This window comes from Neofelis nebulosa, chromosome X (genome assembly GCF_028018385.1).
Source record: "Neofelis nebulosa isolate mNeoNeb1 chromosome X, mNeoNeb1.pri, whole genome shotgun sequence".
Classification (NCBI taxonomy): domain Eukaryota; kingdom Metazoa; phylum Chordata; class Mammalia; order Carnivora; family Felidae; genus Neofelis; species Neofelis nebulosa.
The window spans coordinates 111,280,111-111,295,595 of NC_080800.1; the positions used below are offsets into that span (position 1 = coordinate 111,280,111).

A 15,485-nucleotide genomic window follows, 5' to 3' on the forward strand; every position below is an offset into this window, starting at 1 on the left:
TCTCTCTCTCTCTCTCTCTCTCTCTCTCTCTCTCACACACACACACACACACACACACACACACACATACACACACACACGTTAGAGCAATAACAGAATTGTGTGTTTTAGGAGTGCCTGGGTGGCTCAGTCGGTTAAGCGTCTGACTTTGGCTCGGGTAGTGATCTCATATTTTGTGAGTTCAAGCCCCGCATTGGGCTCTGTGCTGGCAGTGCAGAGCCTGCTTGGGATTCTGTGTCTCTTCCTCTCTCTCTGCCCCTCCCCTGCTCGTGTGCTCACTCTTTCTCTCTCAAAATAAATAAATAAACTTAAAAAAATAATTGCAAGATATAATTTAGGCTATTTCCTATTACCTTATTTTCTCAATTTCCTAAAATTCTCTTTATCTACAGAACTTGCATGTCTAATTCCTGTGTTTGCCCTTAAAAGCAATGTAGTGATATTTTCAAAGATGTTTTCCAAATAAGAACTATATTGAAGATACAATCATACATTTTCAAGCTGCTAATGTGTAGAAACATGCTGCACCTTGAGTTTTTAAAAACATAATTCAGAACTCTATTTATTTATCTGAATAAATAAAATTTTAAGTTCTGATGAAATAGAATTGTTCCGTTAATCAACAAGTAAAATAATTTTTTAAATTCTGTACTGAATGCCTGTGCTAGTTCTTAATGATATTTTCAATAATTAGAAAAATCACCTGTCTTAAAGCAGTTTTTAACTTTTTAAAAAATGTTTATTTATTTAGAGAGAGCACACACGTGTTGGGGAGGGCCAGCATGTAACACTATTTGGGGCTCCATGCGGGTCATGATCATGACCTGAGCTGAAATCGAGTCAGATGCTTAACCGACTGAGCCATCCAGGCACCCCTAAAAAGCTTATTTTTAATTTTTTTTAAATGTTTATTTATTTTAGACACAGAGAGAGAGAGAGAGAGAGAGACAGAGCATGAGCGGGGGAGGGGCAGAGAGAGAGGGAGACACAGAATCCACAGCAGGCTCCAGGCTCTGAGCTGTCAGCGCAGAGACTGACACGGGGCTCAAACTCACAGACCGCGAGATCATGTCCTGAGCTGAAGTCGGACGCTCAACCGACTGAGCCACCCGGGTGCCCCCCCAAAAAACTTATTTTTAAAACTAAGCTAGTTATACATGCTGATGCAAGGATTGCCTATTTTGCACATGAATCCTTGGATGTTTAATTTGTTTGGAAGGAATAGGTAGGGGAAACAAGATGAAAAAAATTTAATTGAATAGCAAGAAAATAATATGTAATTGGGACTTCACTCAATTTGTACTTAACCTGATTATCCCTGATCAATTTTGTATTCTAATTAAGTGTGGAAAAAAGACAATGTTGATAAATGGTGGTCTTTTACATTTCTATGAATTACTTTTTATTCATGATCATGATTATGCATTTGATTAAATAAGGCTTAATATGTTAGGGTTTTTCTGCAAGAATCATATGCCTCCAGTTGTTCCCTAAGGGCTATAAATGTTTGTTTAAACCCCAATTTTGTATTTAAAAGTCTTAAGGGTTTTCTGAATAAGAAAAAGTATGTGTTAAAAATATAAAATCTAAAGTAAGTGCTTTAAGTAATTAAGGATAGCACTAGCATTTTGAAAAATAGAAATGTATCCTCATGAAATGAAGTTGAGAATTAGTTTAAATTTCCTCAGCTAACAAAATGGGAATGGTTATCTAAAATATTTATAAAAAGTTTTTCCTTGTCATTAGAAGTCATCAGAATGATGAAAATCTGATGTAGGTATGCCCCATATAGGAAAAAGACTGTTCCACCAAGAATTGTTTGACAGTGGCCCCAGTGGAATTAATGGTTACATATGTGGGGGAAGATTCTGTCAACCTATGAGTAAATGAATACTTATGAGATGACTGAGGTCATGATGGTCTCTGGAAACTGAGACACGATTCTACAAATTGGCCAAGGACAAGTGAACTATCAATATCGCCCTCGTTACTCAGCTTCTATACTTACCTGACCCTTGGTAGACCAATTGTGAACAGATACAGGGGCCCTCATGAGATGAGGTGTGATGGCAGTGATGTTCCTTGCTGAATTTGTAGATCATTGACAGACAATAGTGTCCTCCTGTATGGTTGACACTTTAGCCAAAAAAAAAAAAAAAAAAGTCTTTCAAAATACAAAACCTTTGGAGTACAAAAACCAAGGATGGAGAAAGTGAACAATGGGGGCGGGACTACTACTCAGTTGTATAAGGAGCTTTTGATCATTAAATCTTGGTAATCTGGACATTCTCAATACACTTCTTTCAACTCAGACAATTCCTTTAAACTCTGTTCAGTTAGTTTTTATTTAGTTGTACTCCAGGGTGCCACACTTACTATAATATGCTCAGAATCAAGGACTTTGTAGTCGATTTTCCCATCTGTTGCCTTTTAAGGTTTGGTATTAGGAGGATCTGTTTAAATGATTTTCATTTATTTTTTTAAATGTTTATTTATTTATTTTGAGAGAGAAAGAGAGCAGGGAAGGGACAGAGGGAGAGAGAGAATCCCAAGCAGACTCCACACTGTCAGCACAGAGCCTGACATGAGGCTCAATCCCATGAACCCTGAGATCATGACTTGAGTTGAGACAAAGAGTCAGACGTGTAACCGACTGAGCCACCGAGGTGCCCCAATGATTTTTCATTTCTTAAATGATTTTGAGACCAAAGTAGTTCTGACTTTCACATGATGAGATTTTGTGGTTGATTTTTATTTATTTATTTTGTTTGTTTCAAGTTTTTATTTCAATTCTAGTTAGCTAACAGAGTGCAATATTCATTTCAGGAGTAGAATTTAGTGATTCATCAGTTACATATGACACCCGGTGCTCATTACAAGTGCCCTCCTTAATGCCCATCACCCCACCCACCTCCCTCCATCAACCCTGAGTTTGTTCTCTATAGTTAAGCATCTCTTATGGTTTGCCCGCCCCCCCCGCCCCCGTCTCTCCCTCTCTCCCTCTCTCCCTCTCTCCCTCTCTTCCTCTCTTGCTCTTTTTTTCCCTTATGTCCATCTGTTTTGTTTCTTAAATTCGACATATGAGTGAAATCATATGGTATTTGTCCTTTTTCTGATTGACTTATTTCACTTAGCATAATACATTCTGGCTCCATCTAGTTCATTGCAAATGGCAAGATTTCATTCTTATTATGGCTGAGTAATATTTCATTTTATATATATATATATACACACACACACACACACACACACACACACACACACCACATCTTCTTTATCCGTTCATCACTTGATGGACATTTTAGCTCTTTGCATAATTTGCTTATTGTTGATAGTGCTGCTATGCTATAAACATCGGGGTACATGTGTCTCTTCAAATCAGTATTTGTGTGTCCTTTGGGTAAACACCTAGTAGTGCAATTGCTGGGCAGGGAGATACAAATCAAAACAACAGTGAGATACCACCTGTCAGACTGGTTGATTTTTTAAAATTATTGTAAGACTATTATTTTGTCATCCTAAACATGCCAAAGGATTATAATGTCAGTTTTCATAGTAAAAGGCACGTATTTGTTTTCTAGGGCCGCCATAACAAAGTACCACAAACTGAGTAGCCTCAACCGTCAAAATAGATTATCTCATAGTTCTGGAGACTGAAGGTCCAAGGTCAAGGTGTCAACAGAGATCTTCCTTCTGGGGGCTCTGAGGGAAAATTTGTTAATATTTCTCTCCTGGCAGTTGCCAAAAATCCTTGCCTTACGGACATATCACTCCAGTCTCTGTCTCTGTCATCATATGGGCTTCTCCCTGTGTCCCTGTGTTTTCATGTGGTTCTTATAAAGACACCAGTCATTGGATTTAGGGTCCAAGCTAATCCATTATGACGTCATTGTAGCTTGATTACATCGACAAAGACCCTCTGTCCATATAAGGTCACATTCACAGATACTGGGGGTTAGGACTTTAACATTATCTTTTTGTGCACACAATTTAACCCGCAGCAGGATACTTTTAGAATTTTGACTTATTTTTCTTGTTAGTTTTTTAAATCATCTATCTTATAACCCATTTTAAAAAATAGCAGAATAAGAGGTGACCGTATTGAACATAGCATTGGTATGTCTTCTTCTTTTTTTTATTTTATTTTAGTGCACACGTGAGCAGGGGAGAGGGGCAGAGGGAGAAAGAGAGAGACTCTTAAGCAGGCTCCACGCTCAGCCCAGAGCCCGATGCGGGGCTCAATCCCATGACCCTGGGATCATGACCTGAGCTGAAATCAAGAGTTGAATGCTCAACCGACTGAGCCATCCAGGCGCTCCTGTCTTGTTCTTATATATTTTAAATTTATGCTTGTTTATAAATATATATGTATGTTTATGTACATATACATTAGTTTTCACATCCAAAATCAAGAGTCGGATGCTCAACCGACTGAGCCATCCAGGTGCTCCTGTCTTGTTCTTATATATTTTAAATTTATGCTTGTTTATAAATATAGATGTATATTTATGTACATATACATTAGTTTTCACATCCAAAATCAAGAGTCGGATGCTCAACCGACTGAGCCATCCAGGCGCTCCTGTCTTGTTCTTATATATTATAAATATATGCTTGTTTATAAATATATATGTATGTTTATGTACATATACACCAGTTTTCACATTGTCAATAAAAGGATAAATGAAAGTAGAAGTATGTTTCTAAAATATTTTTTTAAGTTTATTTATTTTGAGAGAGAGAGAGAGAGAGAGAATATGAATGGGGGAGGGGCAGAGGGAGGAGGGGAGGAGAGAGAGAATCCCAAGCAGGCTCCGTGCTCAGGGCAGAGCCCCATGTGGAGTTTGATCTCACAAACCTTGAGATTGTGACCTGAGCCAAAACCAAGAGTTGGACGCTTAACCAACTGAGCCACCCAGATGCCCCTGTTTTTGAAATATTTTCAGAGTATCATTTTTATGCCTTAAATATATATTCATGTTTGATCAAATATTCCTACTTTACTTATAACGTTATAAAAGAGCAGCACTCCAGATTCATCCTGACATGAGGACTCACTGGTAATAAGTCAGATTCTCAGGTCAGGGTAAAAACTACAGTTCTTAAGATTTATGACTAAATCGACCAGTCAAGCTTATAATTTCAAGTATATTGAATTAAGTATCAGGAAACTCTATTTAAAATTGTAAGATATACGAAGATGAGTGAAATGCCATCCCTACCTTCAAGCAGAATAAGTACAAAAATAATAACGATACAAGACAAGGCAATCTAAGATGACTACAGATACACGTGTGAAAGGATGTCTGAACTATAAAAGTAGGAGAGAAACACAATATTGGAATGATAGGATTTTAGAAGCCTTTTAATGTACCTCTCAATGCAGAAATCCTTTTAAGAATTCCACTCGAATGATCTTTTAGCCTTAGCTTGAAATCTTATAGTAATCAACTGACTTTCACACAACAGTTCATTCTGCTGTTGGACAACTCTCACTATCAGAAAGCTCTTATGTTAAAAAAGGGGGGATGGGGTTAGAATTTGTATCTAGGTGGCCTGTTTCATTGGCTCTTTAGAACAGAGACAAATCAAATGTGCTATTAAAAGCAGATGAGTTAAGATTCTAATTCTGCATTAATCTTTGTCCCTGCTTCTTGAATTATTACTACTCCTACTACAAGATATATTTAATCTCATCTCCTAAATGAATTTTTAAAATTCACCTAGAAGCAACTATATATAAATATCCACGATGAAAATGCACGTATGATACTTTGTATATCTATGGAGAAAACTAATTACAATTTGCCTCAAGTGTTTTTAAATATTTTAGATCTTAAAAGTTGAGCTTGAAAAATATATCATATAGGTAGACTTCACTGTCAGATCATTGAAACTATGCATTTAGAAAAGGCCCAAGAACAATAAGTACTCTGGCAAAAAGGTAACTTTGTTTCCCTTAAACTCTATGATATCTTACAGATTTCTTCCACTGTGGTTCTTAACCCAAGAGTAAATGAGATTGATTTTTATAAATGTCTAGAATGTATGGGTGGAGAGAGTCCTATATAGGAATCTTGGAAACTTGCTCAACTTTCTTAATAGTGGGAGACCTTAATGACCATGGCCTCTCAGAAGAAATGCATTAAATTAATACATTTATTAACTGAATTCTACAAATTGACCAATAGTCTATATATATATGAAATTGGAGATCTCTGTGGCATCACTGACTTCAAAGTAAACTGGTAACATAACTATTCATGTCCACCTTTTAGGGGGAATGACCCAATTAACATAACTATTTATGTCAAACTTTTAGGGGAATGACCCAATTATATTATGAGTATAAGAGTCAGAAGACCTGACTTTGGCTCCAGCTCGGTCACTGCTCTGTGTGACTTTCAGCAGAGTCACTTCACCAATCTGGGCTTCAGATTTCCAATCTGTAAAATACAGTTGAACTAGATATTTACAAGGTCCGGTCTGCCACTTAAAATTTTATTGATTCTATAAAAACATTTGCCTTCATCTTTGCTACTGTAACAGATGCATGATGGCATTGAGCTTCTGAGGGCTTTAAGAAAGTATTTAGGAAATCAGAGAGCTTGATTCCTAATATTTTGATTCTTTCTGGCAACAAGAAACTCATTTTGTTCAGCTTCATCAATAGTTGCCTCTCTTGTATGAATTATGCATGCTTTATGATGAAATGTGGAAAGCTCATTTCCCCCTGGTTTCTTGTTTTGTGTGGATAAATGATCCTCTCAGGATTTCCATATTAATACAGGTTCCCACTGACAAAGCACTCACCGTAAAATTTTCTTTCTAGTGACTACAGCTTGAGACAAAACAAAATAAAGATACACTTGGCGTTTTTGTTTCAGAGAAGCAAAGGAGACAGGGCACAAAAAGCTGCATCAACTATAAAAGCCCTGGCACAGTTCACATTCAGAAGTGCTCAACTCGTAGTAAATAGCAGACCACCAGGAAAATAGTTTTTCTTTTTCCTTGATAATTAGGATATGGCTATAAGAAAAACCCTCTAACTTCGGTTTAGTTGATTTCATGGCATGACTCTTGTGCTTGGTAACTCTCCGTTGAACACACACAAAAGAGGGCACACTTGAAAGTCGCCAATAGCTGGTTTGTGACTTTGTGCTGAGGAAGGAAATATACATATTTTTTTAATTTTTTAAATGTTTGTTTATTTTTGAGAGGGAGAGAGAGGCAGACTGCAAGTGGGGGAGGGGCAGAGAGAAAGAGAGACACAGAATCCGAAGCAGGTTCCAGGCTCTGAGCTGGCAGCACAGAGCCCGACGCGGGGCTCGAGCTCACGGACCGCGAGATAATGACCTGAGCCGAAGTCGGACGCTTAACCGACTGAGCCACCCAGGCGCCCCTGAGGAGGGAAATATTTTGAAATTACATTATCTAGCAGAGGAACCTAATTATACTTTCCATTTCGAGTCTCACTCTTCTGAAAGGGAGGATTTAAGTTTGCTTCCTTAACTCGACTTATATTAAACTCTGCAGTAGTTTACATTGAGTCCTGTCCTTAGACAATCTTTTCATAAGTGTGAAGCCTTTGGAAAGGAAGGTGCTGAGGCTAGCATGTTGGGACTATCAAGGGAAGTTCAGCTAAACCTCTCTTAAACTTTATTTGGAATACATTCCCATGCCACAGTGATTAGCAGATTTCTTTTTTAATGTTTGTTCATTTTTTTGAGAGAGAGCGCAAGTGAAGGAGGGGCAGAGACAGAGGGAGACACAGAATCTGAAGCAGGCTCCCGGTACCGAGCTGTTAGCACAGAGCCCAATGTGGGGCTCGAACTCTTGAACGACCAGATCATGACCTGAGCCGAAGTTGGACGCTCAACTGACTGAGCCACCCAGGCGCCCCTGACTAGCAGAGATTTAAAATGTGTTTGTAGTATACACGGCTGTTGAGAGTATGGGGAAAGTGGTGTTTAAATTCACTGCAGTGGGTTCTTAATGTCCTTTGTGGAGGACATTTGGTGGTATGTATCAGAAGCCTTCAAAGTGTGCACCTCTCTTGGCACAGCAATTCTTCTAAAAATTTTTCTTAGGGAAAAATATGGGACAGGTTGAAAAGGATGTTTAATGTTGTGAAAAACGTAATGTTTTCAACACATGGGGCTGGGGCAACTGAATATCCACATGCCAAACAGTGAAGTTGGATTCCTACCTCCCACCGTATACAAAAATTAGCTCAAAATGGATCAAGGACCTAAATAGTAAGATCTAAAACCATTAAATTTTTAGGGAATAAACAGGGGTAAATCTTCATTATATTGGATTGGGCAATGGATTCTTAGATATATCACTGAAAACATGACCAGCTAAAGAAAAAATAGATAAGTTGAACTTTATCAAATTAAGAACTTTCGTGCCTCAAAGGACATTAACAAGACAGTGAAAAGACAACGAGAAAATTTGTAAATCATATGTGATGAGTTTAATCCACAATATGTAAACAGGTCTTATAACTCAGCCACAAAAAGACAAACAACCCAATTTTTTTTTCAAAAATTTTTTTTTCAACATTTATTTATTTTGGGGACAGAGAGAGACAGAGCATGAACGGGGGAGGGGCAGAGAGAGAGAGGGAGACACAGAATCAGAAACAGGCTCCAGGCTCTGAGCCATCAGCCCAGAGCCTGACGCGGGGCTCGAACTCACGGACCGCGAGATCGTGACCTGGCTGAAGTCGGACGCCCAACCGACTGCGCCACCCAGGCGCCCCACGAACAACCCAATTAAAATATGGGCAGAGGACTTTATGAATAGACATTTCTCCAAAGAAGATTTACATATGGCCAATAAGCATATGAAAAGATGTTCAATATCGTTAGTCATTAAACAAATGCAAATCAAAACCACAAAGCGGTATCACTTCATACCCACTAGGATGGCTGTAATAAAAGAGATATTAACAAGTGTTGGTGAGGAAGTGGAGAAACCGGGCCCTTGTACATTGCTGGTTGGAATGGAAAATAGTGCACTGACTGTGGCAAACATTTTGGCAGCTTCTCAAAATATGAAACATAGAATTCTCGTAAGATCCTCGCTCTTCCAATCCACTCCTTGAAAACAAGGACTCAAAAAGATACTTGTATGCTGTTGTTCCTCGTGGTATTATTCACAACAGCCGAAAAGGTGGCCACCACCCCAGTGTTCATCACCGGTTGATATGGTGTAGTTACATCATACATACAGTGGGATGTTGTTCAGCTATGAAAAGGAATGAAATTCTGGTACATACTACAGCATGAATGAAACTTGAGAACATGCTAAGTGAGATATTTAAAAGAGATAAGTTCATAGAGACAGAAAGTAGATTACAGGATAGTAGGGGCTGGGGGGAGGGGGTAATGGGGAGTTATTCATAATGGGCATAGAGTCTCTGCTTCAGATGATGAAAAAGTTTTGGAAATAGATCATGGGAATGGTGTACCTTGTGAATGTAAGTAATGCCACAGAATTGCATGCTTGAAAGTGGTTGAAGTGGCAAGTTCAATGTAAAAAACAAGAAACCTAGTATTTGCCACAGATCAGTTAAGCCACCATTTCCCAGGGTGTTTTATAAAATATGAATAAGTTAAGTGTCCTGAAGAATAAAAGATGGTTAAGGAAGTTTAGGAAAACCCATTAAAATCGTTTCTTTAACATTGTGATAGCCCAACAAAAGAGATAGGGTATGAAGCATCTTTAACTTTATAACTTAAGTTCTTGTTTTTGAGGGCGATCTTGTGGGATCTATGTTATGTACAGCCTTTGGAAAACGTTGGGTTAAACAAATTACAGTACGTTCCCTCCATGGAAATCTGTGCACCCATTAAGAATGATAACATGGTCATATGTCACTCGACATGGGAAAGATGTTTACGCTAGATTGCCAAGTGAAAGAGCAACATGATTAATGGGACCTCATTTTTGTTTTAAAAAGGTATAGGTATGCCTTAAACCTAAAAAGGCATAGGTAGCTATTTTATGTGGATATATAACAGAAAAAAACTTTGTAAGGCTATATACGAGTATTAGTGAGGATGTGGAAATAGGACCCTTGCACATTGCTGGCTAGAATGTAGTGACTGTGGAAAACATTTTCGCAGTTCCTCAAAATAGTAAACATGGAATTGTTAGATGATCCAAGAATTCCACTCCTTGAAAACCAGGATGCAAACAGATACAGGTATGCTAATCCTCCTTGTGGCATTATTCACGACAGCCAAAAGGTGGCAACAACTCAAGGGTCCATCACCAGATATTTGGCACCAGTGGCCATGTCGCCACAAATGTTTTCTTCTCTGTGTTTTCATTCTAGTCTTTATGAGATGGTTTCCAGACCTATTACCATCTTAGCCGTTGGCCTCTGAACATTGTCCAGTTCGTCAACATCCTTCGAGTGTGGGACCGAGAAATGACCACCACACACCACACTTTTTTTTTTTTTGCATCTCATTATGAGTTCCTTAAAAAAATGTGATATTAGATTTCTCTAATTAAAGCAATTTCAGAATACTTCTGGTTCGGTGTGACTGTACTCTGAATCCTGTTGTAAGATTATGTGGGAATGCGAGCTGGTGCAGCCACTCTGGAAAACAGGATGGAGGTTCCTCCAAAAACTAAAAATAGAACTCCCCTACGACCCAGCAATTGCACTACTAGGCATTGATCCAAGGGATACAGGTGTGCTGTTTCGAAGGGACACATGCACCCCCATGTTTATAGCAGCACGGTCAACAGGAGCCAAAGTCTGGAAAGAGCCCAAATGTCCATCGATGGATGAATGGATAAAGAAGTTATGGTATATATATATATATATATATATATATATATATGATGGAGTATCACTCGGCAATCAAAAAGAAGGAAATCTTGCCATTTGCAACTACATGGATGGAACTGGAGGGTATTATGCTAAGTGAAATTAGTCGGAGAAAGACAAAAATCATATGACTTCACTCCTATGAGGACTTGAAGAGACAAAACAGATGAACATAAGGGAAGGAAAACAAAAATAATATACAAACAGGGAGGGGGACAAAACAGAAGAGACTGCTAAATATGGAGAACAAACTGAGGGTTACTGGAGGGATTGTGGGAGGGGGTTGGGCTAAATGGATAAGGGGCACTAAGGAATCTACTCCTGAAATCATTGTTGCACTAGATGCTGATGAATTTGGATGTAAATTTAAAAAAATAAAAAATAAAACAAGTTAAAAAAAAGTAAAAACAAAATAATAAAAATAAAGATAACTGAATAACTATAAAAACGATTAGGCATGTGTTTAAAATAATATTTTAAATATTATTTTTGACATTTGAAAATGTTCATAATATAATGTAAACCCAAAAATAGCTTATCAAATTGTATATTCAATGCAAAAATTTTGCTTCAAATATTTTTTTCAGTGTTTAAAATAAATATACTGTGGTAGGAATTTGTCAAAAAGATTATATGGTAGATACTCAATTAGCTATTTCCCCATCTTTTAATTTCTAAAGCTACATAGATGAATAAAACACTCCAGATAAGTTCCTTATCCAATCTCCTGTATTTGTTAAAACCTTAGTAGAACTTTTTATCAAACACTGAAAGGAGAGAACAAGAGGGCTTTCATGCTGATGGGAAGGGCAAAGAGAGTCCCTACAGCCTGGCCAAGGAATCTGAAGAACCTCTTGTCCTACATCATTTTCCACTCTTTGTCCCGATCGTTGTACCAGTTTTTAGACACGGTCAAGCTGCATCCAGATTGACTGGCCTCTCTATTGAGAGGCACCTAACAAGATGACAGTGACAAGCTAGGGTTCATAGTGATGTAGAATACCATTTCTTGTCCTTGATCTGATCCCAGTTCTCCCGACCAACCTAATCTATACGTTGGTCTTCTTTCCAGCCTAATGAGTCCTTTGCCTTTTATCCCTTTCGACATGCTTCCCACATGGTAGGCACTATTTAAATGATCCTGGTAAACTGTACCTACCAGCTCCAAATAGCATCAGCCCAGTGCCTTCCACCGTGCGTATGTGCCTGTGTGCTTAATTTTTTGTTTGTGGGTTTGTTTGTTGTTGTTTTTTTCACTGTTCCAGTCAGTGGAAGGGAAACTTTATTGAGGGCACAGGGTCTTGGGGCTCGGGCAGGAGCCTGCCGTACAAGCAAAGTAAGAGTCAGTAGAGGGGCCTTATTTGACCTTCTCGGGACGCGGGTTTTTGGTGTGGCCTCACTTTTTCTTGGCGGCAGTTGACAGCGCTGGGGTGCAGACGAGAATAACACGGCACATTTTACCTTGTCACAGTTGTATTTCCGGGCCAGCTGGCGGAGGGAAGGCCCAGTGATGCCCCCCCACGGGCAAAGCACCAAGCGCAAGGTGGATTCTTTCTGGAGATTGTAGCCTGAGAGAGTGCGGCCATCCTCCAGCTGTTTGCCCGCAAAAATTAGACGCTGCTGGTGAGGTGGGATGCCCTCCTTGTCTTGGACTTTGGTTTTGACATTCTCAGTGGTGTCACCGGGCTTGACCGTGAGGGTGATAGTTTTACCCATCAGAGGCTTCACAAAGATCTGCATCTCTGTGTCCACAAGGCTGCTGCCTCCGCCCCACTCAGCTACCTTGTTCTGTGTGCCTAGTGTCTTCAAGAGAGTAGTTTCCTCACTACAAGGACTGCATCTTGGTGCATAGTTTCCAACAGGATGCTTAATGCTTATACTTGCTAAGCAGAAGTAACTTTAAGTCTTCAACTTTTGGGGGCATCCGGCTGGCTCAGTTCGGTAGAGCATGTGACTCTTGACCTTGGTGTCGTTGAGTTTGAGCCCCTCGTTGGGCATAGAGATTACTTAAAAAAATTAATTAATTAATTAATTAATTAAAAAATAAAAATGTTTGTAAAAATCTTCAACTTTTGAAGAGTTTTCCATTAATACTATGCTTAAAGTCAACTTTACTGAGATATAATTTACATACTTATCACAAACTGCACCCAGTTTAAGCCCGCAGTCAAGATACAGACCACTTCCATTGCCAGAGAGAATGCCCCCTTGTAGTTAGTTAATCTCAACCCCTGCTGCTGGCTTCAGGTTATCACTGGTCTCCTTTTCTTTATCGCCATAGATTAGATTCTCTTTATGATGTTTCACATACATGTATAATCACATAATATGCACTCTTTTGTGTCTGGCTGGTTTCGATTAGAATGTCCTTGAGATCCATCCATGTTGCTTTCTGTATCAGTGATTCATTACTTTTTATTGTGAGTCATATTTCATTGTATGTATATGTTACAATTTGTCCATTCACCTTTTTAAAATTTTTTTTATGTTTATTATTTATTTTTGAGAGAGACAGAGACAGAGACGGAGAGACAGAGCATGAGTGGGGGAGGGACAGAGAGAGAGGGAGACACAGAATTCAAAGCAGGCTCCAGGCTCTGAGCTGTCAGCACAGACCCCAATGTGGGGCTGGAACTCACAAACCGTGAGATCATGACCTGAGCTGAAGTCTGACACTTAACAGACTGAGACACCCAGGCGCCCCTGTCCATTCTACCTTTTGATGGACATTTGGGTTGTTTCCAATTGGGGGCCATTACGAATAAAGCTGCTATGAATATTTGTGTTTTAACTTTTATGTGGATGTATACTTTAATTTCTCCTGAGTAACTATCTAGTAGAATTGCTATATTATAATGGTGAGTGCATGTTTAACTTTATTCAGAAATTGCCAGCCTGTTCTCCAAAGTGATGTTACCATTTTGTATTCCCACCCGCAATGCATATTCATTTGAGTACTTCATGTGTGTGGTTCATTTAAACAGTGTTTTGCATTTTGAGATCCTGCTTTTCTAGAGGATTTGTTGTGTTAAATCTCCCTTAAGATAAGAAAGCCATCAGTGAGAGTAAGGAAATATGTTTAAATACGTTTATTTTATTTAAAAAATGCTCGTTGGATTTTATTTGTTTTCAAAGAATTTACCCTGTATATCTTGGGTTTTGTTATTTGGCCAAATGCAATTATTCATCACTGTTTAAAATGATCAGCTAAAGGGCATACTTCCTTCAAAAGATAATCCTATTTGATTTAGAAAATAAACTGACCTGACTTTCTCCAGAGTCTTCTAAAATTCTTAGGAATAGCTTCATATGACTTCCCACTTCTTTTTAGTTAACTTTGAGATAAATTCATAGATAAATCATTCTCAGAGAAGCTATGGCTCGCTAAACTCCCAGTGACGTAGTAAATGTGTATGTAACCTCCCATACTCCCTCCTTACTGGCAGGTGAAGAGTCTGACTTTATAGATATTGGCCAGTGTCCTGTTGGTTAGGGGCTGTGAGCATCTGGAAAGCTATGAAGCATGGTATCAGCCTTTGGATCTTGGTGACAAAGAAGAAATTCTTTTTTTTTTTTTTTTTATTTAATTTTTTTTTTTCAATGTTTTTTATTTATTTTTGGGACAGAGAGAGACAGAGCATGAACGGGGGAGGGGCAGAGAGAGAGGGAGACACAGAATCGGAAACAGGCTCCAGGCTCCGAGCTGTCAGCACAGAGCCCGACGCGGGGCTCGAACTCACGGACCGCGAGATCGTGACCTGGCTGAAGTCGGCCGCTTAACCGACTGCGCCACCCAGGCGCCCCGAAGAAATTCTTTTTAAATGAAACAAGGGGGCGGCTGGGTGGCTCAGTCGGTTGAGCATCCGACTTTGGCTCAGGTCATGATCTGGCAGTCTGTGAGCTCGAGCCCCGCGTCGGGCTCTCTGCTGACAGCTCGGGGCCTGGAGCCTGCTTCAGATTCTGTGTCTCCCTCTCTCCCTGCCCCTAACCCACTTGCATTCTGTCTCTGTCTCTTTCAAAAGTAAATAAACATTAAAAAAAAAAATTAAATGAAACAAAACAGGGGCCACTGGGTGGCTCAGTCGGTTAAGCGTTCGACCTCAGCTCAGGTCATGATCTCACAGTTCGTGAGTTCGAGCCCCACGTCTGGCTCTGTGCTGACAGCTCAGAGCCTGGAGCCTGCTTCAGCTTCTGTGTCTCCCTCTCTCTCCCTACTCCTCCCCCAGTCGTGTTCTGTCTCTCTGTCTCTCAAAAATAAACACTAAAAAAATTAAATGAAACAAAACACTAGATGTACTTTGTCTATTTCACCGTACCCAAGATCCAAGGGTTTATAGAGCACGTGTTGCCAAACAACAAGCTTTGCTAATCTCACTTTAGCATATAGGAACTCTAGTGTAAGTTCCAGGGTTGTTTGAGTCTTGTCTGGGACTCCTCAAATGCTGGGCATGAGAAGGAAGCCATTTGTATACTGGAAAATGTGGTGCCACGTTCACCAGGCTCTCGACTAGAGGATTTTGCTATCTCCTTTTCTACACTGTAAAATCAGGAGTAGTGTGCTTGCCTCTAGGATTTCTATCCCATCGTAGATGATCTGCACAGAACCGATTTAGTACTATTCTCCTCTGTGATA

The 15,485-nt window shown here is 39.4% G+C and overlaps 1 protein-coding gene and 1 pseudogene across 10 annotated transcripts in view; one reads left to right on the forward strand and one right to left on the reverse strand.

Moving 5' to 3' along the window:
• Positions 1–15,485, forward strand: part of LOC131502876 (P2R1A-PPP2R2A-interacting phosphatase regulator 1-like) — a 110,064-nt gene that overhangs the window by 45,443 nt on the left and 49,136 nt on the right. For 4 of the 10 annotated variants that reach the window (XM_058714004.1, XM_058714012.1, XM_058714006.1 and 1 more), the window contains one exon: positions 3,582–4,143. The exons of 4 other annotated variants lie outside the window; for them this stretch is intronic. In XM_058714004.1, the coding sequence (XP_058569987.1) occupies positions 3,582–3,657 (76 nt within the window). In that variant the 3' untranslated portion in view covers positions 3,658–4,143. 2 more of the 10 variants (XM_058714009.1, XM_058714008.1) reach the window with 2 other exon arrangements.
• Positions 12,103–12,847, reverse strand: LOC131502879 (ubiquitin-like; annotated as a pseudogene).